The sequence below is a fragment of the Buteo buteo genome, chromosome 1 (genome assembly GCF_964188355.1).
Source record: "Buteo buteo chromosome 1, bButBut1.hap1.1, whole genome shotgun sequence".
Taxonomy (NCBI): domain Eukaryota; kingdom Metazoa; phylum Chordata; class Aves; order Accipitriformes; family Accipitridae; genus Buteo; species Buteo buteo.
The window spans coordinates 12,084,914-12,110,872 of NC_134171.1; the positions used below are offsets into that span (position 1 = coordinate 12,084,914).

Genomic DNA, 25,959 nt, shown 5'->3' on the forward strand with positions numbered 1-25,959 from the left:
CTAGCTGGTTTCTGAGATTGTGTGTTCATCTTCCAAAGACACCTCCGTACTTCCATGCTTTGTAATGTCTCTTAAAAAATGAACTAGCAGTTTCTGTATGAAGTTCTTACAGAGAATGAAAAGGCATCATTTCAAAATGTATCTGAATATTTAGTTGCAAGGTTATCAGACTTTTAAGACATTGACATTCCTTCTCAAAATATACAGCATGATCTAATAAGTCATTTCTACCGTAGCTTTGGTATGAAAATGTTTTGAGGCACAAAGATTTAGAACTATCAAAATTAACAATCTAGGATTTTTACAACTGAAGTTAAGTAGTACAGCTTTCTGAACATAAGGTAGTTATACGGAAGACTGTAGGAAATCCTGTAATAAGTCATTGCAGACAATACTGACAGTTCTGAAAAAGGTCAGTTAAAAGAACCCAACAGATAATTTGTCTTCGAAAAGAGGAAAAGAAGGCCTTCACACGACCACTGAAATCCACAAAACTACAAGTTACATATTACTAGAGACTTCAGTTCTGGAAACCAGTTAGTTATTACAACATGTACATAAGTGTGTTCAGGAATTAGAAGATAAGTCTTAACTAGTGCCTGTAAGTACTGCAGTAGATGAATTTGATAGGAAATGAAGGGTGATGTCTGGGCAACTGGATCAAACTAATTCTCAAACACCCCACCTAACATGCTCATGCGAATGTATTTACTTGGTGTCATAAAAATAGTAGAGCTAGTTCATACAAGAGCTAGGTCATGCAAAGAAAGCCACGGTTTGTATGGAGTGTCTTTTCTCTGTAACACTTTAATATTTTTCATTTCATTTATACATTGATCATTTTCTGGTATCCAGATAGACAGAAACAGCTAGCAAAGAAAAATTTAGTTAAAAAAAGACTGTTGAGTTTTGGGTTTAGTGCACAGGCTGACCCTTAAACCAAAAGTAAAAGACTTTATATCTTGGAGACAATGAAATGTAGTTCCCTGTCATATAAACTGATAATTTAGTCCAGGATGCTGAGCTCTGGCTTACAGCACGTGCATAATGAGACATTGAACGCATTCTGCATCCTCCTACAAAGCCAGTGCAATATTTCTCTAGGTACTTCTGTAGTTGTTAGACTGCATTTTCCAAAGATGCTTATGAACTTTTGTAACACTGATCAGGAGCTAGATTTATTCTCCTAACGTTCAGCTCTGTTGCAAAGGTTCTTGCCTTTTGATAGAAGAAGAGAGACATTTCCCGATCCACAAGGAAGTTATGGTATATTATTGCAAGTCTTGTGTAAATCTTCAGTTGAGCTTTTTTATTGCCCAGGTCCATGGCAGCAGCAAGTGCCAAATGATAATAGCCTGCTGCATCAAAGGGATCCTGAAATAAGAGACACAAAGATAACACCTTCTATAGCACAAGCTGTGTAAGAGGACATCCAAGCTCAGTTTATTAGGTATCAAACAAGAATAATATAGATTCTGAACTTCAGTAGGTTTTCTCACTTTATTATTTACATTCTAAATGCATAAAAACCAGAATGTGGTAAAACCTGGCATTATGAAACATTATTCAACATAACAATTTTCTGCAGCAGTTTTTAGTATTTCTTACCTTAAGGTCATAGAATATAATGTCTCCTAAGATCGAGTACACCTTGACGTAATACAGTGTTTCCTCCTCAAACTCCAGAGGAGAGGAACAGAGGGACAAGGCCTTTAAATAAAAGTGTTCAGCTAGTTCACAGTGACCCAAATGATGATGGATGGCAGCCAGCCGATGGTAAGCTATTCGTTCATTTAATTGATTTCCTAATGAGATAATGTATGAGTCAGGATAAAACCAAAGAGACAAAGTAGTCAAATTGTGTCAAATCAGGATACATCTATGCTATTTTTTGTTTTATTTCTGTATGGTATTTGCTGAGTTTCTATTGCATAAAACTAATTTTGCTTAAGAGATACATAAGCCAAAACCTGCCCTTTAAGAACAATACCACAGAATTCCTGGATTTCCCACTGTAGGATTTACCAGTATCTGGGATTTTCTTAAGAAATAACTACATTCATCTCTCATGTATAGATATATACACCCTGTGCATACTTACAAAGAATACAAATAGGTTATTATGAAAGTAATGAAAGAAAGAAAGCTAATGGAATTAGAGGCTCCATTACCCCTTCCACTACATACTTTACATCAAAAGTGATGGCAAAAAGATGATTTTCAGGCTGATCAAAACGACCTGTCTGTTCTTGTATGGAGGGGTGAGAGGGTTCTTAATCAGCTGAACAGCTCTCAAACTTGAAGAATAGTAATTTTTGAAACTAGCCCTATTGGTTTTGGTTATTTTATCCTAGGTTGGTTCACCAGCAAGGCTATGAGAAAATCTGAAAGTGTATGACACTGAAAAGCCTCTTGGGACAGTATTATTCATCAGTATTACGTCTTAGCTGCGAGAAGCACACTCAGTTTGGACTTGAAATCCCAGGTTTAATTCTGTGCTCTACCAAAGGTTTTCCATAAGAACTTGAAGTTAGAAGAGGCAGCAATAAAGTTATTCATTCTTGAACAGAGGCAAAAATAGTAATTATGGTATTGTTAAGAAATCCTGGCAAGAAATCTGACTGAAGTCAAAGGAAGAAAACTTTAGAGTTCTGCTGTATTTTAGAGATCAGTAATATTCAGCTATAATTGAAATTGGTCTTACCTAAATTTACACTGAGCATGAGAGATGCTCTTGCATATTCCAGACTTTCCTCATAAATCTTCAGATTCACCAGCAATTCCACCAGTTTATTGCATAATCTGAGTTCAGTGTTTTTGTTGCCAGTCTGCACAGCAAGTGGAAGAGCCCTGTCCTGAAACACATAACAGTTTAGATACAGCTGAACCCCAAGACATGCACTAACAGGCTTCCATTATGTCATGTCAAGCGACTTCTGGTTTCGTTTTGCTCTTTGATTATATCCTACGCTCAGAAGAGAATTTAAAATAGGTGATATCTATTAACACTATGACAAAGTACTCAACTGCAATAGGCTATAAACTATAAACTGAGAGGATCAGCTTTTGGTTCAGCATTTGTAGAACACCTGCTATGATGGGCAGGTACATAACTATTAATGCAGTAGAAAAACTGCACAAACCCTGTAGAAAGTCACTGCTTTCTCCTTTTCCCAAGTACCATTGAAAAATATGTCTCCAGCAGCTTCAAACAATTCCATTCCTAAATTTGGATCTCCTGTGTAAAGAGCAGCATCTTGAGCAACCTGAAAACAAGGAATGGTGAAAGAAAAAATAAATCTTGGTTACTTCTTGGTAAAAAAATAAATACTAACAATTGAAAAAAAGATCTTGTTAAGGCCTCTCTTCTCATTATAAGATAGGAAAGTCTATATTTGGTGAGACCATGCTCTGTCTTTTTTGTACCCTGTTTTTGAGCAGGCCAGCGGCAACTGCTGAAGAAGGAATATAAGAACCTGGGCACATATAGTGTCATGGTCTCCCTTTTCTGGCAATAGTATCCTGCTACCTTTGTCAGCACATGGCTCTCTAAAAACAGTGTATTTGATAGCTGCCACATATTAAATTTAAATTGGATCGAACTTATCATAGAAATAAATTCTAATTACAAGTTAGATATTGCTAACATTGCAGATTTAAAAGCCTTTGAAGTGAATTCTGTAAACAAATGCAGCTCCACTATCCTGTTCTTCTGAAATAATAAATATATGCCATGTTAGCAAAAAGGATTTCAGGAAAGGCAGCATGCATCCTCCCTAAAGAAAGAATACTAGGATACTCAGTTATTGATAGGATGCGTAGTAATGAGAAAGGGGACTTCTACATGAAGCAAGATTAAGAATCTTGCTTTGGCTTTGTGATCTTCCGTTTTCAAATTGCATTAAATTAATACAAGCCTAGCTTTCTACTTAAGCACAAAGGCAGTGATCCTTTTACACCTATTTTGGCTTCGGGCACCTAAGAACTCTATTGCATCACATTGTGGAAGTTGTGTTTTACATGCAAATTAAGATGTGATGACTTGCACAAATTACTGGCACAGTGGTCAACATTTAAGTGGGCAGATTCCTGTTTTAAGACTTTCCTCATGGACGGGCACTGACTCCCTGCTTTGAATACCAGGTGCCATACAAGCACAGTATGAAATACACATGCATGTCCCTGGCCCACTCCTCCTCTTGAAGGAAATAAAGCAGATGGAGAAAATCATCCCACATGCTGATTTGGCCTTTGTACCACCAGGTGACTGACTTGGGGGCTATCAGCTAAAATCATTTAGTAAAAGAAAAAGAAATGACAGGCCTATAGCACAGTCCCTTCTTGTAAACACATTTATTCAGTCTTCCTGATAAATATTCAATAATGTAACTTATTTCAGAGAAAAATTAAAGTGGCCCTATGTATTGTGTCTCAGTGCATTTTAAACATGAACTTGTTCCCTGGGTTTTCCTGCTTTGTAGAAGTTTTTTTCAAAACATCTTAACAGGCATCTGATTATTTTATTTAGAGATCATCTTTTGGTACCCAAGACTCAAATCTTACTATATCAGGTTCTGTATACATCCTGCACTACAAGGCAGCACTCTCCCTCACAACAGAAGAGAAGTATTTTTAAATCCTTTACAAAAGTGAGAACCTAATTCCCCAAATACTTCAGTGAATGGCTAGGAGCCATATAGACAACTGAGAGTCAGATCTGGGCTGCAGTGCCACTCTGAGAAAAGACTCTGGATCATCCAGTTTCAGCAGCCACAGGGTCATCTTTCAATCTGTGTTAGCACAGCAGTAGAAGCTGCAGCAGGTCCCCGTTGGCTGGGGGGGGGGGTCTGAGGTTGCAAGCCACATGTGTCTGGTCTTACTGTTGCAAAGGTAGCAGCAGCTCCAGCTGGCTCCATGCCATGCTATGCACGGCCACAGAAAGAAAGCTTTAGATGCTTTGGAAATGCTTCCCGAAAAAGCTACTCTGTTTTCCTGGGAATCTGGCCCACAAGCCAGCATGCTGATTATTATCTGTTATCCACTAGCATGTAGCATACATATATGGTTTGATTGCTGTGGTGCTGTATAGCTGGTAGACAATGATGAAGGAATACACAGAATTTACAACAGAGCAAGCACTAAAAAAGGTCACTGCCCAAAATCTTTCCAGAGTCAAGCAACAGATTAAAACAGAGGACCAATGGAAAATGCTGAGACTTTCAGCTGTTAAGCATTACATAAATGGTGTTACTATATGTTCAGAACACCAGTTAGCAAAATCTCTGGAATCATCATATTGAATTACTTACTCTCACCATGCCACCTGCACACTGTTTGACAACACGTGCATGCCTGTGTTGACAACATACCTGAATATAAAGATCCACAAGCTCGTTCTGTCTCAGAACATAATATATCTTTCCTGCCCGTAGCCAAGCATATGCCTCTTTCTCTTTTTTCTGGAGATCTATAAATATTCCAAGGCTTCTTTTGGTATACTCCAGAGCTGACCTGTAAGCCCTGAAACAGGGAAAACTGCTAATCACTGAGGGGTTCTTCAGAATTGCAAATGGTTTTCTTCATAGTGAGAAAAGCTTTATGTTAATACAAGACAATCTGTTTCCCCTATTCAATGCACAATTATAATTTCTCAGCCATGCTATACCAGTAACTAGCAAACTCAGTCTTTTTCCTCTTCCTTTTTTTTTTGTTCAATCTATGTTTCCTGTTAGATTGTTATCACATTATGTTATTTCAGTATAGTTTAGATGTGTCCTTCCCCTACCTCGGGCTAGGGACAGGTAGAAAAAAAAAAAATCTTTCTTCATCTTTAGCTTTTCTATGATTTTTGGCTTTTTCCTAGAAACCTCAGAAAGAAATTGCATCTGTAAATATTTTTTTCTAAAATCACCTAGCACAATTCAGACTAAACAGCAACTGTAGAAAAACTTGATGGGGGAAGAGAACAGGACACGACATGACCAGTTCTAGAAGCACATAAATTATCAGATCACTGAGCAGTGCAATTTTAAATGTAAGGGCACAGTGCTCTCAGAAGAGCAGTCATACTCTTCATTGGAAAGACCTGGCAGATTGATTGATCTCAGGGTGCTTTATACTGGACATAGAAACGCCAGACTTATTAAATCCTTCTGTCTTGTGCTGGACTCCTATCACCTTGACATGACGCATTTTCCCCCAAGCACAAGACACAAACATACTGAAATATAACATGAACTGCACAGTTTCAGTGAATCCTTACACAGTACATCTTTAGAACAGCCTGCTTAGACCTCCAAAGAGATCCAAAACAAATCTAAAAGTAATACGCTCCCTTGTATTTCACACTATCAAGATTTCAGTTCTGTCTCAATAAGGTATCTCATCTGAGGGAAAAAATTAGTTTTACGACTTTCTGATTCTTACAGAAATTGAAGAGAACTGTCACTCCTTTTATACTCATGAGATTAAGTAAAGCTCCACTGAACAAGCCTGACATATCAGTCTTCTCTCCTTTGCTAACAAGCTGCTAACATGAGGAAAGGCAAGGCAGTTGAAGTAGTCCAACTCCACCCAATTACTGAATGCTACTTTCATCCCTCCTTCAGAGTTTTCACTTTTACAGCAGACAGAAGCATATACCAATCCATAACCCAGCACAGCAGCTGGAACAGGTCAGGCTGTGTCTGCTGGCATGGCCACAGTAATTTACAACGGAGGCAGTGACACCAAGGACATCACTGTTTTTGTTACTTCATCATAGACACATATCCTTGTTACTCAGGGCTGTTAACTCAAAGAATACTGATACTATGGTCTAATACCATATTGAGTACGTGCTATTACCCGGTAGTCTGCTGAGGTTACACAGCCAACGTCTGGGAGCCAGGCTCCTAGGATACATAAATTTCATGTACTACACACACACAAAGCAGCAGCTTCTCCAGCTAGCGAAAACCTTCTGCAAATTACAGGTAGTTTGAAATCTTAACCAACTGCTTTGTCTTCAGCCTCTCCAAAGGATGTTCACCAACTATATCATTAAACAGCAGTGAACAAAGCAAAATAAATTAGTTGACATACTAGGAAAGTTAGATGCTTGGGCTGCAGCCCCTTAAAGCTAAAATAACCATCTACTCTCCTATAACTGAGAATATTTTTTCCACCCTTACTGAGGCATGCTTGAAAAATACCTGAATCTAAAGTGACTCCCTGAAGTGAGATACACTAAGAAAAAAAAATCAAAGCTGCCTTAAACACTTTAAAAATTGTCTGGAGAAACCTCTAAGTTTCCCCAGCATCTGTTAGTTACTATAGACTTGTGCAGTCCATTTTTTCAATAAAGCAAAGCAAAAAAAATTGGTATTCTGAAAATAAGAGCGGCATAGAAGTTGCTGGAGACTGACACTACGCAGTTTTCCACATAGGCTTTGTACTTGTGTAAGTTTTGAAAAAAGCATTTCCTCAAAGAGAAACACTTACACAGAGACAATTTGATGTCTGACCTGTTTGGAATATGTCATTTGGTTTCTAATGGAAAAAATGTCTTGTAAAAAAAAAATCTTTCACCACAAACAAGTCACCTGCCAGCAATAATCCTAGAGCTATAGCAGTCATCAACAGTCACATAACATAATACTTTTTAAACATATTTACATAGATTTTAAAAATAATTTGGCTCTTGAAGTGGTGCTAATCTCTGCTGTACATCTTGTCTCCCTTGAGAGATGATAGTTACTTAAAAAAAACAAGAGAAGTCACCACTAGCACTGGACCCTTCAATTCTGATAAAGTGTATTGGCAAAGCAGAGAGAAAAAAATCTGTCATCTTCAGCTGTTGCAAAATTTGAGTTCTTTAGCATGACAGAAGAGTTACAATCAGAATAAAAGCAGACTCATTCAGCATGTCTTACCTTTCTGTTCCTAAAGACAAATAGAGCTGACTAATGGTTTCCAAGATTTGTCCCTCCAGAACTTTGTTGGACATCTTTCTAGCTAAAGATAGTTGATATTCATTGTAGATGACACACTGAGCCTCATTGGGAACAACTGTACTGTAGAACTGACACAGCAGTTTAATTGCTTGTAGTTGACCTAGGAGAATAGATTGGAAATAATCTCTATTTTAAAATGAAAGTTAGATTAGTTTTAAAATAATTCATTCTTAGTGTTTCACAAAACACAGCACAGTCAATGAATAACAATATAAAAGTCATAACAAGGAGATTCCACTGCTGGTTTCTTAACCCCCAAAGTTAACAAAGGCTAGAGGTTACTTCAGACTTGATCTCCAAAATAAAATAATAGAACAGTCACCTTACCTGTATAAGCTGCCTTAATGATTGTAGAAAGAATAAATAAATAAAGCATGGGTCTTCTAAATACAACTATTTTATGCAAAAGTAATCCAGTTTACCAATTGTTTTCATACCTTTAAACTCAAGTCTGGTGCTGTTTGTACTACCAATGACATCATAACTATTGTAAATATTCTTAAACATAGAAATCGCTAGACTTTTTACCAATTAAGTTATTCCATTTTTTAACATTTAATTTTCTCTATCATTTCTGACAAACCTAAGTACCACTAGAAGAGCAACCCAACCTGTATTTATTTCTCCACCATTATGGGACAGAGCAAAGATTTCAATCACTATGATAGCTGTCACATAACTGGACATAAAATGCTGTTTAAGGAACAACTATAACATACCTATATAACAAACATTCCCAAACAGGGTACATTTCATAACTTTGAGAAAAAAAAATATACTTACTTTCCAGATGATTAGTCTCCATTGCAACTAAAAAAGCCCATTCATAATAAAACCTTCCTTTTTCTCTTTGAGTTCCATCAACATAGTAACACCCCAACTGAAGGAGGACTTGGATAAAGTCTTGGCCACAGTCTGTGCTTGGAAGTTTGGAGAATAGCTTAACTGCCCTGATATAATAATGTTCTGCCAGTTTGCTGGCTGCTACGTGCAGGCAGAGTGCCCCAAAATTAGCCAGGGCTACAGCTTGGTTATGGGTCATATCAGTCTCTTCCGAAAGACGCAGTGCTTTGTAGTAGCTCTGAGCAGCTTCTTTTGTATTGTTTGTTCTTTTCAAAGCAATAGCAAGCATATTATAAGCGATGCCTAGTTGTTGAGGATTGCTCCATGAAGAGTCTACAACAGCATTTAAAATGGCTAAAGCCACATCATATTGCCTGTAAAGAATGTATAACCAAGCAAGTGCAACCAAATAGTTAATAGTTTCCTCTGGCTTAGCAGAAACATCAGAGTCCAGTGCTTTCATCATGTAAACAATGGCTTTTCCATACTGTTTGTGGTGGCTGTACAGTTTTGCTAAGCTAAGATAAATGGTGCTGCATAGTCCTTGCTGCTCATTAGTAAACACAGAGGAAAGTGCTTGTATGAGGTAAGGTGCAGTTTGGGATGGGAGTATTTGCCTGAGTTTTCTCATGCCATAGAGCTTGGGAGCATTTTTGATTACTAAATCAATCCTTTTCAAGGAATCTGTTAAAGTACTAGAGCTCTGGGAAGAGGCGACCTTTATGCAACTTAACACAATGTGCGGCAAGCACTTCTCATTGTAGGACTCTGCTAGTTTGAAATAACAGTTGTTTGATAAGTTGTTTTGTAAACCCAAGTCATTAAGCAATAGTTGAAACCTTTCCAAGAATGGTAGCGCCTCTTCATGCTGTTTCCGTGCACTGTAATGTTTTGCCAGTAGAAAGCATGCCCTTGCCTCTGCATGTTTGTTCTGGCTCAAAATTGTCCTCTTCAGAGCATACTTTAGAATATCTGACTCCAGGTCAGCACTGCAAATATAATTTGGAATTCCCATGAGAAGAGATGTAGCCTTATCAAAAACATGAGCACATTTTTCTTTGTTCTTCTGTGTCAAGTAGATGACTGCTAGATTTGTATAAAGAGCAATTACAAAGTACAGATCACTAAACCCTCCATCTACTGCTCCCAAGGCTTCCTCAAAATACACCCGAGCTTGGGAAAACTTCAGCTTTTTAACACTGAGCCTGCCTAAGAGAAAGCATAGCCTTGCTAGCGCCCAGGACATACCTGCTTTCTTTGCTGCTTCCCTTGCTAATCTAAAAAAGCTAACCAGTTCTTCTTCTTCTGAAAACCCATAAAACATGCTATTGATAAATGGATAAGAGAAATCATACAGGTTTTTGAAGTTTCTGTCATATTCTTTCCTATTTAAGTAGAGTATCAATGACTCAAAGATGTCAGATGCTTGAACATCATCTTGACATATGTGGAAGCAAGGTCCTTCAGGTGGAGGAAAGATTTCTGTATTTGGAGAGCTAGCAGAATCCTTTCCTTCAGTAGTTGGCTCTTCTGCCTGGTTGGCCTCCAAATTCTTTAAGTTCTTCAGGAATTTTTCTATCTTGCCATTCTTGCTAGTGGATCCTGTACTAAAACGTGAACATGGAATTTCTGAAAAAATAAATTACAGATCACAACTTCATGTGTGCATGCACACAATGATCTTTGATAGACCAACAAAAACATTTATCAGTAGAAGATGCTGTTAGGAAAACATGTAAACATACTGCATTTTCTTAACAGTATGTCTAGGAGACAAGCCAAGGGTGAGGAAAGAGAGAGATCAAGAAGGATCAGGGAGGAATAACCTTGGGAGACTGGAGGAGTGGGGGTAAACAGGACTTGCCACATGTAAGCAGGTTACTGATCAGTACGCTTGTCTAGCCAGGCCCTGTGCCTGACCCAACATGAATCCAATTGAAGTCCAACATTAATTCAGACTGGTTTGTGTCCGAGTGTATTCTCAAAAAGTACACACTAAGCGCATATTCTCTGTTCTCTCTGTGCACATGAGTGAGAGAGATCTGCCAATGAATTACAATTCAGACTAGTTGGTAAGCAAAGAAAGACCAGAATCTTGAAAAGACACAAGATCTGGATAAAGAACCCAAGGTCAGGGCATGGATGGACTTAAGGCCTAAGGGAACTGTGAATTTGAGCATGCGAGTTAATACTGTGTGTCTATGTCCTGATAGAAAACTAAGGCAGGTTAGCCAGGGAGGGTGCATAAGACTGAGCTATTTGAGTTGTTGAAGTCTCACGTGGGTGCTGTGAGCGTGCCTGCAAAGGTCCTGTTCTCCTGCCCACTTTACCTCCATGTGGCCAGCCATGCCTGTGTAGTGTGTAATAAGATTTCTCCTTTCAATCAAATACCAACCCTGATTCTCTGCTGGCACAGATTAACTTTCTCAAAATTACCAAGTTTGTGGTGATTGATGTGGTCATTGATCTAAGTTCTAGTACTGACATTGCTGAATATCTTAAAAATATGAGACAGTCATGCCATCATTTCTTTAGTCCTCCCACTGTTATCCAGGCAAGGTAATAGGGCAAGGACTAGGGATGTAGTTTGCAGTCATAGTCAGTGTAAAGCTTACAGCTGTGTATCAACAGGAACTTACTGAATTTGCAGATTTAGAGCTCAGTTTCCTTAAAATCTCATTTCTGAAACTGTTCAGCAGAATCATAAAAACTGATATTTAGAAAAATGTAGTACAAGTAATGATAGTGACAGCTTAGCAACTAAATGCCAAAGGGAAATAATTCTGCATCCTAATCAAAATATCCCCTTTGGGAAATATATTTATGGGATGAAGTTTTCTAGCAGACGGAAAATCTGCTAGAATTCAAAGTCAGCACTTGCCAGGTGCCCCATAAACAGTATTTTGCCATTAAACAACATGAAGGAGTTGGAGGGTGGTGCATGTATGTGTGTGTCACAGCAGTAAAAATAAGTCATACAGTTTGCAATTGGATAGCAAAGTCCAAGCAAGACATCTGATATCAGTGAAAACCCACAATGTCTTACAGAAAAACCTAGTGAAAAGGGGTTACAGCAAAACCTAGGAAAGCAAACAGCAAGAGAAGAAAGTTAGAAGACACTAGAAAGAGAAAAAGCTGGCAAAGATATCAAAAATATCAGAAGTCACATTAACTTTATGTAAAAATTGTATGCATATGAAGTATTACCACATTCATGAGCTTTCTGAAATTCTGGTTCTTCTAATTGGTCTGTAAGAAAAAAAAGAAAAAAGCCATATTAGTTATGGTATCCTAGTTGTCTTTCAGTTTAAAATCTCCTAAAATAAGGCTGTTTTTTAGTTTGGAATTCTTTATTTCAGAAGAATTGGATGTGTCCTGGATATTTAAAAGAGAAGAAATTCCTGACCCAAAGCTAACAGATACTAGGGACTTACCCTCCTGCTGATACAATTCACTGCTTTCTATATGGTTATCATCATGCACCTACCACTGCTTGGGAGGGTGGGGAGACATCTGCATATTGCAGTTAGAATTAAAGCCAACCTGTTCTGCATGAGGGATGCATCACTGCTGCATTAAAATACAAGTAAGCAGTGTAGATACAATCATTCCCAACAACCCACCCCTAAAATGAGGTAACAAAGAGCCCTTAATATTGCCGAAAGATGTTTTAGTGTCACTCCCAGGGCAGGATGGGGGCAAGGAATAATTATTTAGGGTTGTTTGTGCAGATAAGAGTGTCAGACTTTTGTGGCCATTCCAATAGCATGCAAATGAAAAATCCCTGTATTTATCTTTTCTTTTAAAAGGTGTATCTAAGTTCTATAGACATTACTGCTATAGATCTAGTTTTAAATGTTTAACATAGCACATCTGTAGAATATTTAGTATCTACTGTTTTGTCTAAAAGATATTTCTCAAGGAGTTTCAGTTGGCATGTTGCATTTCAGGATTATATTCACTGTCTTTCATACACCAGATGCAATATTAAGTGGTACTGAATGTATGAAGGATATATCTAAAAGCAGAGGCTCACAGAACTAGTTCTATTTTAAGCTGATGGAAAGCAATTTTACTAGCCTTTAAGAATGACCTCTCACTGACTGTTTACTTCTGGATCTCCTTTCTTTAAATGCTTTCCTGACTTTGGTGGACAGATACCACAGATGTTTACAATAGTTGTAACTTAATGGTCTGAATTTCTAATTGGAGAGGTGCTCCTAAGTAAATACTTCTCATTAGATTGATGTAGATTGAAGGAATCAAAACCCCATTTACTCAGGTCACACAACAAAATATCAAGTCAATATTGAAAACGCTCTCTCTGGGTAAGTCAAGTTATGTAGATCAATTGTGCAGTTTAAGAGGAAAAAAAATGTGGTAAAGATGGTACTATAAGCCGGGGAAGATGCAAAAAAAGTTAGCCCTTGTAAAGATTAGGGAGATGAGATGTGGTGGAAAATGTGCAACAGGCAAAAATAGCAGTATGTCCATTAAGCACATGAAATTAATTTAGTACCTAATAGAGGTCTGAGCTTTTGTTCCCAGGCTTTTCATTTGAGCAAGGAAGGCAAGATGTGAAGTGATTTTGCACATTGACATGAGTTGCATTTTGCAGCTCAGGTCTGGCATGCCTTAGTTATTGTTCACACATATGCTGATTTGCATAACTAAACCAATGCACCTGAGTCAAACCTACACACCAGCTCCTTCCAGATTGGAGCCTACAGGCCTGTCTCTTGGGATGGCACTAGTGGAGATAAAACTTTATTAGATATTTGACAAACATACAGATCACCACAGAACAACCTGTGGTGGGATAAGAAATCACTGCTCCTGTTCACTTCAGCAAGACAAATATATTAACACTACCTTACACTGAGTCTGTAAAGGTGAAACCCCAGTTATCCCAATTAGTTTATGCAAAGCATGAGCACTTAGAGGAATAACAGCTGTACTGGAGATGATGTAGCTAAAAGTATTTTTATCCTTGGTATGAATAGGTTTTGCTATTTTCCTATACCTTTGAAAGTTAAATCAAGCATGAAGGAGGTGTATGTTTGCATTAGCTGTCACTAATTATTATGCCATCTTTCCTAAGAAGAATGAAAAGCCAGCAGTATTTGGGTGAACATGCTGCCTTTTATAATGCAGCACTCTGACATTTGAAAGCTTGAAGATCTGTTCAGCTCAGTAACTGAATTTTTAAAGCCCTGCTCTTTAATTCACTCAAAAAAAAAAGGACAAAAGATTTGTAAATGCTCTGCTGGGAAAAGTCTTGCATCAGGAGGAAAGTAGCAGAGATGATATAAAGGATTTTTATATACCATATCTATGATCAAACTGAATACCAAGATATTTCACAGTAGGAGTAAAGGCTGGAATCTCATTGAAATAAAAACAAATCAGTTATAACAGGGATATAGGAACTGCACATGTATCATGCAGTAAAAAGGAGTAAAACTCACCTATTCTGTACACAGAGCAAACATCTGTGATGGAGGTTTGTTTCAACAAATGTATCACTTCTTGCAAATTTTTTTCTTTTGAAAAAAAACATAGCTCTTCTGCTTCAAGAAAATCCAGGTCTTGTGGTCTAACAAAGAAAGGATCAACTTTGAAAGTGTCTGAAAGCAGGTTTGGCTTGAGAAGCTCACTGCATCAGCCAAACTTGAGGTTGTTAGTGAAACTAATACAATCCTCACATTACAGGTCCTCCTGTGTTCAAAATTAGTAACAGTCATATTTATAAAAATATATACAAACTGATGATAGCTATGCTTGCAGCTAACAGTTTCTGCCATATCAAAGTAAGTTTTATGCCTGTGTCATGGTATAGCATTTTATGAGAAAATTTATTAAAAGCACAAATCTTTAAGGACATTATGGTATTGATCCTCTAATACAAGCTTAAAAGGTACACATCAAATGGACCTGCAAACAATGTTTAAGAACTCCTTGTTTCAGCATGTAGACAGTCTAGACATACTAGTAAGAGCAGCCTATTAACATGGTGCCAATGCATGCTGAAATGCACACTTTTTACAGGTTTCTGTCTGCATTATGAGCAATTATTTGTAATAGGAGCCCCATTTAAAGCAAGTTAAGGCCTGTAATTGAGGGTACTAGCAAAAACAGAACTTGGATGCTTTAACATAAATCTTGAGACCAGCAAAAATAGAATCTTCTGCAAGACTAAAGCTTCTTGGGTCTTGTGATCCAAAGCACAGAGACTGAACCAGATATAACAACTACAGCAACCCCTTTTCCCAGTAAGAAATTCAGGTACAGGCTGATAATATTTTCCAACATTTAAGCAGACTTCATATTCCAATTTCTTTGCATTTGTTTTAACTGATACACACTATGACAATTCTCAAAAAAAAACCCCAAACCTACCACAAAAAATCCTGAGTTTAACATTCAGTATTTTAAAGCTCAAGAGACTAAGTCACTTTTTGTTTGAGTTTCATACATATCACTTACTCATTTCTAGGTAAGTCCAGTTTAACATGACTTGTCTTTACAAAACCTATTTGGCCAGTAAACACATGTCTTCCAAGAAACCATTCCATGCATTCAATGAAGTAACCAAGGATCTCAATTTTGTCCCCTTCCTGGAAACTAATCTCTCCAGACACAACACTTTCATAATTTGTCACAGCTAGACAGGATCCCATTGCTGTGTAATAAGGAGATAAACAATATTTTCAGATAAAGTACTTTAACAATACAAATACAATTAGTAGAACAGCAACTCAGCAGAAGAGCATATTTAGCAAAAGACACTCCTGGAACTCACGAGTTGCACATCTGATGTGGCAAGATTTAAAGCATCTAAACCTAATCCATTTGGTTTGAGCAATTAAAATTGTAAATAACAGCATAAAACTCCTCATTTCCCAGCCATTAGAAAGGAAAATCTAAGATGTTATCAAAATTCTAGCAAATTCCATCATGAAGTAACAAAAAGAAGTGTTCTGAGTCCCTACTTTTCTCTCTTAGTAAAGGGGTCTGAACTTGGGCCAGAGTGAAAACACTTGAACCAACTAACAAAATCCTTATTGGATAACTATAGTTATAGACCACTCAATACAGTATTAAAACCAACATGAATGATAAAAAATAAGCAATATTTACTCTCTAGCCTCAGACCATATGTATGAGTTTTATGTCTCTGGCAGTATTAGATAAAGAAGTACACATGTGAAAGATCCACAATAACTACATTGGTGCATTTTCTTATTTTTTAAACTTTGTTATAAAAAAATCTACAGAGGCATCCTCAAATTAATTACTCTGCTACTTTGTGTACCTACTTAATACAATATTTAGGAGAAAAAAGGGAGATACAAGACTTCAGATTTTACCTCAACTTAGACATGTCTAGCCATATGTGTTGTAAAACCCTTTAGTCACAGGCAGAAGTTTATGCTCTTACTAAGTTTACTGCAATATAATTTTGAAAGCTGTTTTCCCATCCTAATACAGTGAGGGAAAAATATTGAACCTTTCAGAGTCTGTTCTATTGAAAGCACAGAATAAGTTAATTTTTTTTTATCCTGATGTTCAAATGGAGTTTCTTACCAACATTCTTGATTGATTTAGATTCAGTCTTGCATGCAGTATCAATAGGATTAGAATACATTCTAAGAAACCATCTGAAAGTAGAAAAACAAATTGGAAATTAGTGCATGAAACACTTCATTAAATGTTGTGACAATAACAGTGATATTTTAAATCCATTTGGAAACAGGTGCATCCCTCCCACAATTATCTTTCAATTTCAGAACTGTCTATACACTTCAGACATAGCTGTGTTTTCAGTAATAGTAGTAGTAGAAGAAGCATTGCTTCAAACAAACCTAACAGAGAAAGTCACACTATTTCTCCCTGCCCAAGGTTAACAGAAAAATTCCAGCTCTTTAACTAGTTTTTTAACAACAAGAATGATTTTCTGGTGATTCCTGAAGTGAGTCCATTGGTAAGGCCATTGATACAATTTTGGCTTTATAGCAATTATGAGCTTGGACATGACCTTGACACAAACTGTGTTAAGGACGTGTATGGCTCCTGTCAATAAAGTTGACTGAAAACACTGCTAGCCTTTTATCATCCATTATTTCCAAGCATCCTGAAAAAAGCAATATCTAACTTACAGGAAGGATAACCATCTTTAAATGCTGCTCTGCAGGCATCTGGATTAATTCAGTTGTGTGGTATGGAAGTAAATAGAGCATTTGTTCTCAGTGTTAATGGAAGATGGATGTTCCATAACAAGCTACCATTTAGAGACACCTATGTCTAAGCAGACTTGTGTGCATGTAGAACAGATGCATATGAAATAGGTAGCTAGAATCAGGTACCTACTGATGAAAAGGGATCAATGGCTCCAGAGAAGCATTAGAGAGCATGGTCATGTCACCATCCACAGATCCACCTGTTACACTTTCAGTAAAAGTCCCAGTCTCAAAATAAGTGTTTACTTCATTGCCTATAGCCATTATCTTTCTTATCAGATTGTCAGGACCTAAAACAAAAAATGCCCCTAAAAAGCAAGCAGTGGAGGAGATGTCATTTTATGTAATGGTTTAGTGTCATACAAGCTTTAAAACTGGCTTCAAGAGCATTAGTAATATTCAATTAAAGATAGAAAATCTGAGATGTCACAAGAATTTTCTAATTGTCAGATATTCATACATTTCTATCTAGTTTCTCTTTCAGTAAAATGCAGAGCTGATATGTTCAATGAAGTGTCGAACCCTCTTCTGCGGCAATATTTTGCAGCAAATTACCTAGACATATGTGTATCTATATTCCCTAAAGAACACAAGAGGTGTTCCTATTGCATTAATCAACAATCCTTCTAGCCCATCATTCTGTCTCTGACAGTGGCAGCAGGTGATGCTAGTTAGGAGAAGCACATGAGCCTGGCAACTATCTGTAATCTCTCTCCTGTACATCTCCAGGATCTGCAAGAATATGAAGCAAGTTGGAATGTATACCCCTGCCTAATTCTTTTGGTATCCATTTATGGACCAGATGCAAATGAATTTCTCTAATCCCCCTATGATCCTACTGAACTCAATCTGTGTTTGTTCCTTTCTCTTCTCTTTCTGGTACATTTGGAGTGAATAGATTTAAATTTCAACTTCATTAAGTATTTGAATAGGTCTTAATGTTTGCTTTTAGGATTTTAAAGAAAGGTGCTTCCCTAAATTTAGCCTTAGCATGTACAGTCTTCCTTACCTTCCTGTACTAGCAGGCTTCTGTACATCAAATATAATGATTTTTCATTTATACAGACTTCAATGCCTGTTTCTTCTTCCTCTTGAGAATAGAGCCAGAAAGATTGATCTAGGAATAAATTCTCCATGCAATGATTTATAAAACCTAGGGAAAAGAAATTGCAATTTTTCTTCTCAGTTTCACAGTATTATACAATAAAATAACCTTTCAGAAAGTCAGAGACTGGGGTAGGCATTCAGATAACTCCATTATTGCTTAACCCACAACATATAACTAATTTTACTACACTGTATTGGCAGTATTGGCAAACTTACATCCATTATGTTACATGCATTACAGCTACTTTTGATGCATAGCTCTCACAAACTACACCTATATGGTGCACAACTTTTCTGTGCCGAATCCTGCAGAAACAGCAGAGCATGTCCTCCTCTTACAAGGGTTCCCCGTAATTTAGCTATATTTGAAAGGTTTGGAGTCTGAAAGAGGTAATCACTAACAAGCTTTGAGCAACAGGTTCTCAGCACCACTTAAATGACAGATTACTGGAAATAATATCAAAAAATAATATCTTCATAAATTTCTGTTGCCCAATTCAGCTGTGCTGATTAAGCAGAAACCATGCCTGGGTATCAAATTCCTGGAATTTCTTTGGGACAGAGATGATACCACATACCAGAATTACACAAATCAGAAGAAGGTAGTGCTTGATTTGGAAACTGGGACTCCTTACATTAGGATTTAGGGCTTTCAAAGCTATTTGATAGTTACAGGGAGCTCTGGATTGGTGTATCATAATCAACATGGTATAGATAATAGATTATTACTTAAATGGCCAACATTAATACATTAGCTAATCCTTTGTGTATAGGTTATTATGAAGAGGAAAGGTGGGCAGATCAGTAATTAAGGTGCTATTCTGCAATTTGGAAGATGCTGAATCAATTCCCTGTTAGCCACAACCTTGCCTAAGAAGAAACTTCATCTTGTTATGCTTTCTCTGCAAAGTTGCATTGAAACAGTATTTTTTCTAGTTCTCTAAGGAGCATTTTAAAACACAAAATAGCAAGTAGCAAACATGAAATTAAAAATAAAATTCATTATTTTAAATTGCTGTGATGGGAGTAGGAAAATTCAATAGTAATGCACACAAGCTCTCCATATACAGAAGAAAAAAATAATCAAGTGAACAAAGCGGAAACAAAGAACTGATTCAAATGCTATTCTTCAGAAGCCCTGTGAAGTTATAGGATATTAAAAATTGAATTCAAATCAATGGCATCATATTGTTACAAAAGGCATGCTCAAATTTAGAAACAAAACTGAAGCATGCAAAGCACATGAAGCAATCTTTGTTTTACTTGATATTTCCTCTGAAGTCTTACCAACTCTGTCCACTATCTGCTCACTACTATTCAGGAAAGATGTAGAAGAACTAGAAGAGTCCAGTGGGAAGCATGAGCAGAGATCTAGAAAATACACTCTGTGAAGAAGAATTATAGGAGTTAGGGTTGATTTTCCTAGTGAAAACAACACTAAGTGGAAGTGCAGGTTAGAAGTCTCCAAATAGGTATTAGCATAGTCCAATGAAAGAGGAGTAACCTTGACATGTCTACAGTGAGAAGAAAAAGCTGTAAAAGCATTTAAGTTGCAGCACAGGTTAGACTTTAGGACAAAAATACCTGGATTGGAATAGACTGCTTAGAAAGAAGATATGACCTGATTCTGGAGTATCTAACTTAAACAAGACACCTTCCGGGAATGATAGCTGTTACCTGTTTTGGGACAAAGGCAGGTTCTTCTGGAGGCTGGAGGGTCTCTCCAGCCCTATGAACATTACTTACTGCTATTAGGACTTAATACAAAGAGTCTCAAAATCTTATTCATCAAGTTCCCGGTCAATCAGAAATTGTGTGCAGAGGAACAAAAAAAACCCACAAAAACCAAAAAACACCCAACAAACATATTGAACTGTTGTATGGAGAAACAGCTTTACCCAGTGAGTGGTAGGTTAGAAACTTCCATATTTCTTCAAAAGTTTTAAATGTCACCACTATTAGATCTTGATCACTATGAATAGACAGCAGTCTGGCAGAGAGCTCCTAAAAAAAAAATATTCGAACCCAGTATTTTAATTACAATTATACTAGACTTGAGCATAATTTCTCACTAGGTAACACTTGCGCTAAAATGTTATGTATTAAGAAAGATAAAAAAATCCTCCAGGGTTTTACCTATATGAGATATCTGTTCTTTAACACATACCTACAACATACAGTGAGCCAACTTTTGATCTTATTTTTTCTTACCAATTGTACCAAAAGTTCCAGCAAGGTTAATTTACAGAGGAATTAAGACCTCAGGACTGACCACACTGAGCGAGACTAAATGCCTGTCTGGTTCAGACACATCTATGCCTAGTGGCCAGTATTCTTTATTTAGAGTGTGAAAGCCAGGCAAGCATCTAGCAGTAACTTCCAAGAATACTCTCCTAGTACAGAGCAATTTACAGCTTGGGAGCTGCCTTTGCCAGACCTGTGGGCATTAATGTTAAATAGTGGAAATTGTTTCTTTGTTTTTGTTGGTATGGTGGGGTTTTTTTTACTTAAAATTTCTCTAGGTCACTTGAACCACTGTAAATTTTTAGGTGCCACAGTATCCTGCTGTAGGTTAGCCTCAGAGCTATGTACACATATGAAAACATACCTCCTTTGATGCATCTTTGAACCTGCTACCTGGTAGCTTCAGTCTTGTTCCAGAGGAGACATTGAATAGTCATTTCTAGTTCACTCTTTCCATGGTTAAGACAATTAAATATACTGGAGTATTATTTTTTTTCAAAAGATGCAGTAAGATCCTTTTCTCCTCATTTGTACTGGTTTGTGTTGCTAGAGTAGCATTAAATTGTATGTTTAAAGATAAGCAGTGATCATTGTAAATGATAATGATGGATTTTATGAGGGATTTCAGAAATGCTGAAGGGGAGAACTACATAAACTTTCAAATAAGTGAAGGAAATACACATTTTGATGGATTCTAGCCAAAGAGTGGTAGAATACAGTCTGGTTGCACTTCACTTAGTAGCTTAAAAACAGGGCTGTCCCATGGCAATTTATGAGACAAAGTATCTGAACCAGTATCTCTGAGAATAAATCAGATGCAAAACTAACAGGTATAATGCTACTGTATCATTTCCCAGTACAGTACCCTTGCTCCCATCACATCAAAATTGAAATGCATCTTAAAACAATTTAAGGACAAAGAAATGGATTCTAACTCGGGGTGGGGGGAAGTGTCCCTCAAACATTATCTGTAATCTGAGCGAGATGGAGCTGATCCACTGTTTTTATGACCATTATGTCATGATTTTAAAAGATCTCCGAATTAATTCTGTTTAACTTCCATATTTTTAATTCACACAACATGAACAGATTAAAAAAGTAATTCTTCTTTGAAAACAACAGTCCAACTTAAGCCTCTTCAACAGGCATGCCTCAATACTGCTTTGATCTTCTGCATGCCCCTTTCTACACTAGATTAAATATTAATGTAAGCCTGAAATCTATTAATAAGTTGCCAACACATGCTAAAATATCTCAGCCTCAAGGGCTTTATGCACTGCTGAATATCAAAACAACATTCTAAGGAAACTTATCATTATAAATCTTGCTTCCTTCAAAGTCCTTTTCCCAGTCTGTTTCTAATAAGGCCACAAATTTAGTCTATTTGTATGCTGTTTTCCCTCTCCTCCTGATCCTTTCTCCCTTCCTCCATCTCCCCCTAAACCAAAGCCAGATCAGCAGGAGTACAGACTGTTTTCACAGCCACAAAATCAGCAGGCTGGTGGTGGAAAGTTCACAACACATTAAAGGAAAATTCTGTAGAAACACACGCATCCAAGACAGTCAAAGCCATAACTAATTAAGATTTCAGTGTTTGGCTTGCTAGTGACGGAGGCTGGAACTCATGGCTCAGACAAAAAAGGGACACCAAAGGTCAAATGGTATCATCCTGCTTTTTCATCAGGAGGGAAGAGGAGACTTTAAATTGTATTTGTAGCAAACCTCATTGGTGTAGAGGATGGGTTTCCTATATACAAACAAAGACAGTAATAAAAATTGACCAACCCTCTTTTATGCTATATAAAGCTATGGCCATCTAGCCCTAGGAAGTCCAGCATTTATGCTCTTCTCCTTCAGACTTCCTCTTTGGCTTAGCAGTGGCTTCCAAGGTAACCTGCATGCCAAATGACTCTGACTGGAAACTGAAATGAAGAGGCAATATGAGGGCAAATTAAAAAAAAAAGAAAATTAAAAATCAGAAAACCACTATTTCCTTTGATGTAAATCAAAGCAGAACTTTTTTAAAATAAAACTCTTCAATGTCTTATTTAGCTGGGTTTATTTATTTTACATCACTTTGGTGTTCCAGTCTTCTTCAGTGATTTAGTATTTCTCATGTCTCTAGATGGCTTTGGGCTATGGGAAACTCTGGTCACTCAATTTCAAGCATACAGCATGTAGATGGAAATGGGACCAAAAATCTCAGACTATTTCAGTAGCACAGGGTGTATTCTCTGAATAAATAAAACAATTCCCAAGCAATTTACTTACACTGAAAACTGCCATCACCTCCCTGCTGTCATTTTCCAGAAGACGGAGCTGCCCTCTGAGCTGTCTTTGGAGTCTGGAATCAGGGCGTCCGCTCTTTCGTCTTACCATCATTAACTTCAGGGAGATATCTGGAGAAGGATATCCATTTACAGTGCTACAAGTTTTGTGAATCAGCTTTGGAGAACCAGAAAATCCCTCAATCACGGAATCCACATTAAGAACTATTTTTTCAGCTTCAGAGACAAAGACACAGAAAATTGATTTACTGCATGTTTCTTTTTCATTTTTACTATCCAGTAAGATAGGAGCCTAGCATGAGACACAAGGGTATTTTTCAGTTGCATAATAAAGGCTACAGCTTTACAAAGGAGGGCGATGTGAAAGTCTGTAGAAGTTTTGGGACACAACTGACACACTTGGGGATGGAGAAGAAAGAAGAGGAAAAAAGCAAGCAAGCTGGTAATTTGTCGAATTAGACAGCTCTACAGAGATTGAGAACATGCCCAGATTTCCAAATATCCCATGCATATTTTAAAGATTGAGGCAAAAAAACCCAACAAAAAACATAGATAGTTCAGCTTGTTACAACTCTTTATGCTAATCTTCAGTTCATGGTTATCTGACATGTCACCCCCACTACTTCAGAAAGCTTCTATGAATTGATTCTCGAAAAAGCTGTTTCTCAGCTGAGCTCATTGAGCAGTACCAACAAAGATAAATGGTCCAACTAAAAGCTGACTTACATGATTTCTCCAGCACATCTGAAAGAAGCTAGATACCTGTTCTCAGATCCTGACATCTGTTTCCGAGAGGCTTTTACTACAGCTAAGGGTACAGTTTCAGCTAGCTTCTCTCAGATAAAAAGGATCTTTGATAAAGCTGCTTTCATTCTGCATGTCTGTTAATTTAACTCAATAACAGTAAATCATATTCATAAGCTTTCAGATACCCAGATGGGCACATATAAGCCAATAATACCCACTCAGGAAGAATTCCAATTGAAAGCATGTAAATAGGTCATGCTTCAAGCAATAAATGGGATTACTGTACATCCTAAAATATTCCACCTCCTCCGAGTTTCACCTTTTAATGAGGCAAAATAGGTATTTTCCACAGCATAGCCTAATATGCTGCATCTTAATCTGTTTTTGGAGGGCTTCCTATGTATTTCTCCAGGAGTTTTACAATGACTTGCACCTAAATTGCTCATTACTTGAAGGTCAGGAATTGTGGCTCGGAAATGTAAAGCAGTGTTACGGAATTACAAGGCCTCCCTGTTTAAGCTGTGGTCATATAGTCAATTATTAGTACAAAGAATACAAACTAAAGTCTTTAAATGTTACTCTGATCACTATTAGGTAACAGTATTGTTGACCTTTTCATTTTACGTGAAGCCATAAAAGATACTGGCACATGAGAAGACTATTACTTAAATATCTAAATTTTTGTTTTACATAAACAAATTGATTCCAAGTTAAATATGTAACTGTAGAAACACAATTTAAGTCTTATGTAAAGTTAATATTACTGAAATAATAATTACATTGAATTAAAATAACTAAAATATGACTGCATCTGCCAAAAGAACTATTAATAATGCTTTATGGAAGTGAAATATGGTCCAAAAGCCCATTGCACCTATGGTAATCTTCCTGTCTGCTTCTGTGAGCTCTGATCCACACTCCCGGTTAAGAACCACCCAAATTCTATATGGAGCAAGACACCCAGGTACATAAACCCAATAATTTAACTACAAATAACCATATGCCTGGGGGAGACTATCTACCACTGATGTGATTTGTCAGGTCAAGCCAGAAAACAGAGCGCATCCCAGTGTTGTTTTTCAATGGTTCTTTCTCTTCCTCCACAAGAGAAGGGGAATGTGACTAGACCCTCAATTCGCAGAGCAGCCCATGAGTCCACCAGGAGAGAAGCCTGCTGTACCTACTTACTGAAGAACTGCACTCAACTGCAGCTTCATTGCAAATACAGCATTAAAAAAAATGAATTGAGACTTGGAAAGGCCACAAACTTAAAAAATAAGACATTCAAAGAATTGAAACCCATACATAAAATAAGCAATGAACTTTTTATTTGCCTTTTTTTTGTTGTTGGCCATTACAATATAGTCCATAAATTATTTCTGGCTTGTAAAGCAGTTCTCTCTCTTTATGAGAAATTCTCAACAAGTCTTATGTACAAGCTGGATATTTCACAGCTGCCATGAAGTATATTATAAAGTTTACAGGAGTGATGACTGCAAAGGTTGTTGACGTAGTTGTCTCAATTAAAAAGTAAGCAATGAGAAAAAGCATTATAAGATATGATGGAAGAAAATGCCTTACCAGTTGGAAAATTCTCTGCTTGACTAGGAAGGGTCCTTGAACTGGCATTTGTGCATTTTTCACTTTGAGAACACTCTATTATAATAAATGAAAGGAAAGGTTAAATGCGTTTTCTAAGTCCATATAAATCACACTGGAAAAAACCAAAACAAACAACCCCCCTCCCCACCTCCACCCCACACTTTCAAAGTGTTTGATGCACTGGATAATTGCTAAAAGAAAATAACTTTTTTTTTTCCCCTTCCTGCTATATAATTCCCAAAACCCACAAAAAAAGTATCTGCAGATCATTTCTCTCCTACTGGGGAGAAAGTTAAGTCTTGATTTCATCATTTTGATGCGAAGCATCAAGATGATGGAGAATTGGTGGAAAGATAGCCTCTAAGGAAACTGAAGTCCCATTTGGGAGGGAGCAAAGGTCAGACTTCATTTTCTCTTCTCTTGCACCTATACTAAGAAGTGGCCTCCACTGAAGCCATATAAATTGGCAATGATACGAGTGCCTTGTACCAATTCATACATGGAGAGAAATAATCCTTCTCTTTATTTGTTACAAGCTTAATACTTAGGAGTAAATGTAAAAACAAGTGATTTGAAGTTTTAGAAACACGACACAAAATAAGTATAGTTTATGTTAATAGTAATCTGCTTTTTTCTTTTTTGGCCCATATTTCTTCCAGTCCTTTTGGAAATGATACATTTTCATGCTGAAGAAACACCCATTCCAACAAATTCTATTTTCTCAAGTTTCCCTTGGCAAAAATCAGTAAAGACAAGGCTTGATTTTTCTAAGAATAAAAGTGGGAGAAATAAATCTTTAATTTTTAGAAGAAAGCTTCTGAGACAATTTTCATGTATCCTAAGACATCTTTCTCTGCAGCTCTGCTTTTAAGAAAAAACTTGTAATATAATAGG

The 25,959-nt window shown here is 37.1% G+C and overlaps 1 protein-coding gene across 1 annotated transcript in view; it reads right to left on the reverse strand.

Moving 5' to 3' along the window:
- Positions 1-791: 791 nt before the first annotated feature.
- SH3TC1 (SH3 domain and tetratricopeptide repeats 1) overlaps positions 792-25,959 on the reverse strand; it is a 32,961-nt gene continuing 7,793 nt past the window's right edge. Inside the window, exons 3-18 of the mRNA XM_075022520.1 lie at positions 25,045-25,119; positions 22,700-22,827; positions 20,083-20,188; positions 18,087-18,230; positions 17,208-17,385; positions 16,425-16,498; positions 15,324-15,519; positions 14,306-14,433; positions 12,045-12,086; positions 8,778-10,466; positions 7,914-8,094; positions 5,370-5,520; positions 3,144-3,266; positions 2,705-2,855; positions 1,609-1,805; positions 792-1,374 (exon numbers count right to left, since the gene is read on the reverse strand). Coding sequence (XP_074878621.1) covers positions 1,144-1,374; positions 1,609-1,805; positions 2,705-2,855; positions 3,144-3,266; positions 5,370-5,520; positions 7,914-8,094; positions 8,778-10,466; positions 12,045-12,086; positions 14,306-14,433; positions 15,324-15,519; positions 16,425-16,498; positions 17,208-17,385; positions 18,087-18,230; positions 20,083-20,188; positions 22,700-22,827; positions 25,045-25,119 — 3,794 coding nt within the window. The 3' untranslated portion in view covers positions 792-1,143. The remainder of the gene's footprint in view (positions 1,375-1,608; positions 1,806-2,704; positions 2,856-3,143; positions 3,267-5,369; positions 5,521-7,913; positions 8,095-8,777; positions 10,467-12,044; positions 12,087-14,305; positions 14,434-15,323; positions 15,520-16,424; positions 16,499-17,207; positions 17,386-18,086; positions 18,231-20,082; positions 20,189-22,699; positions 22,828-25,044; positions 25,120-25,959) is intronic.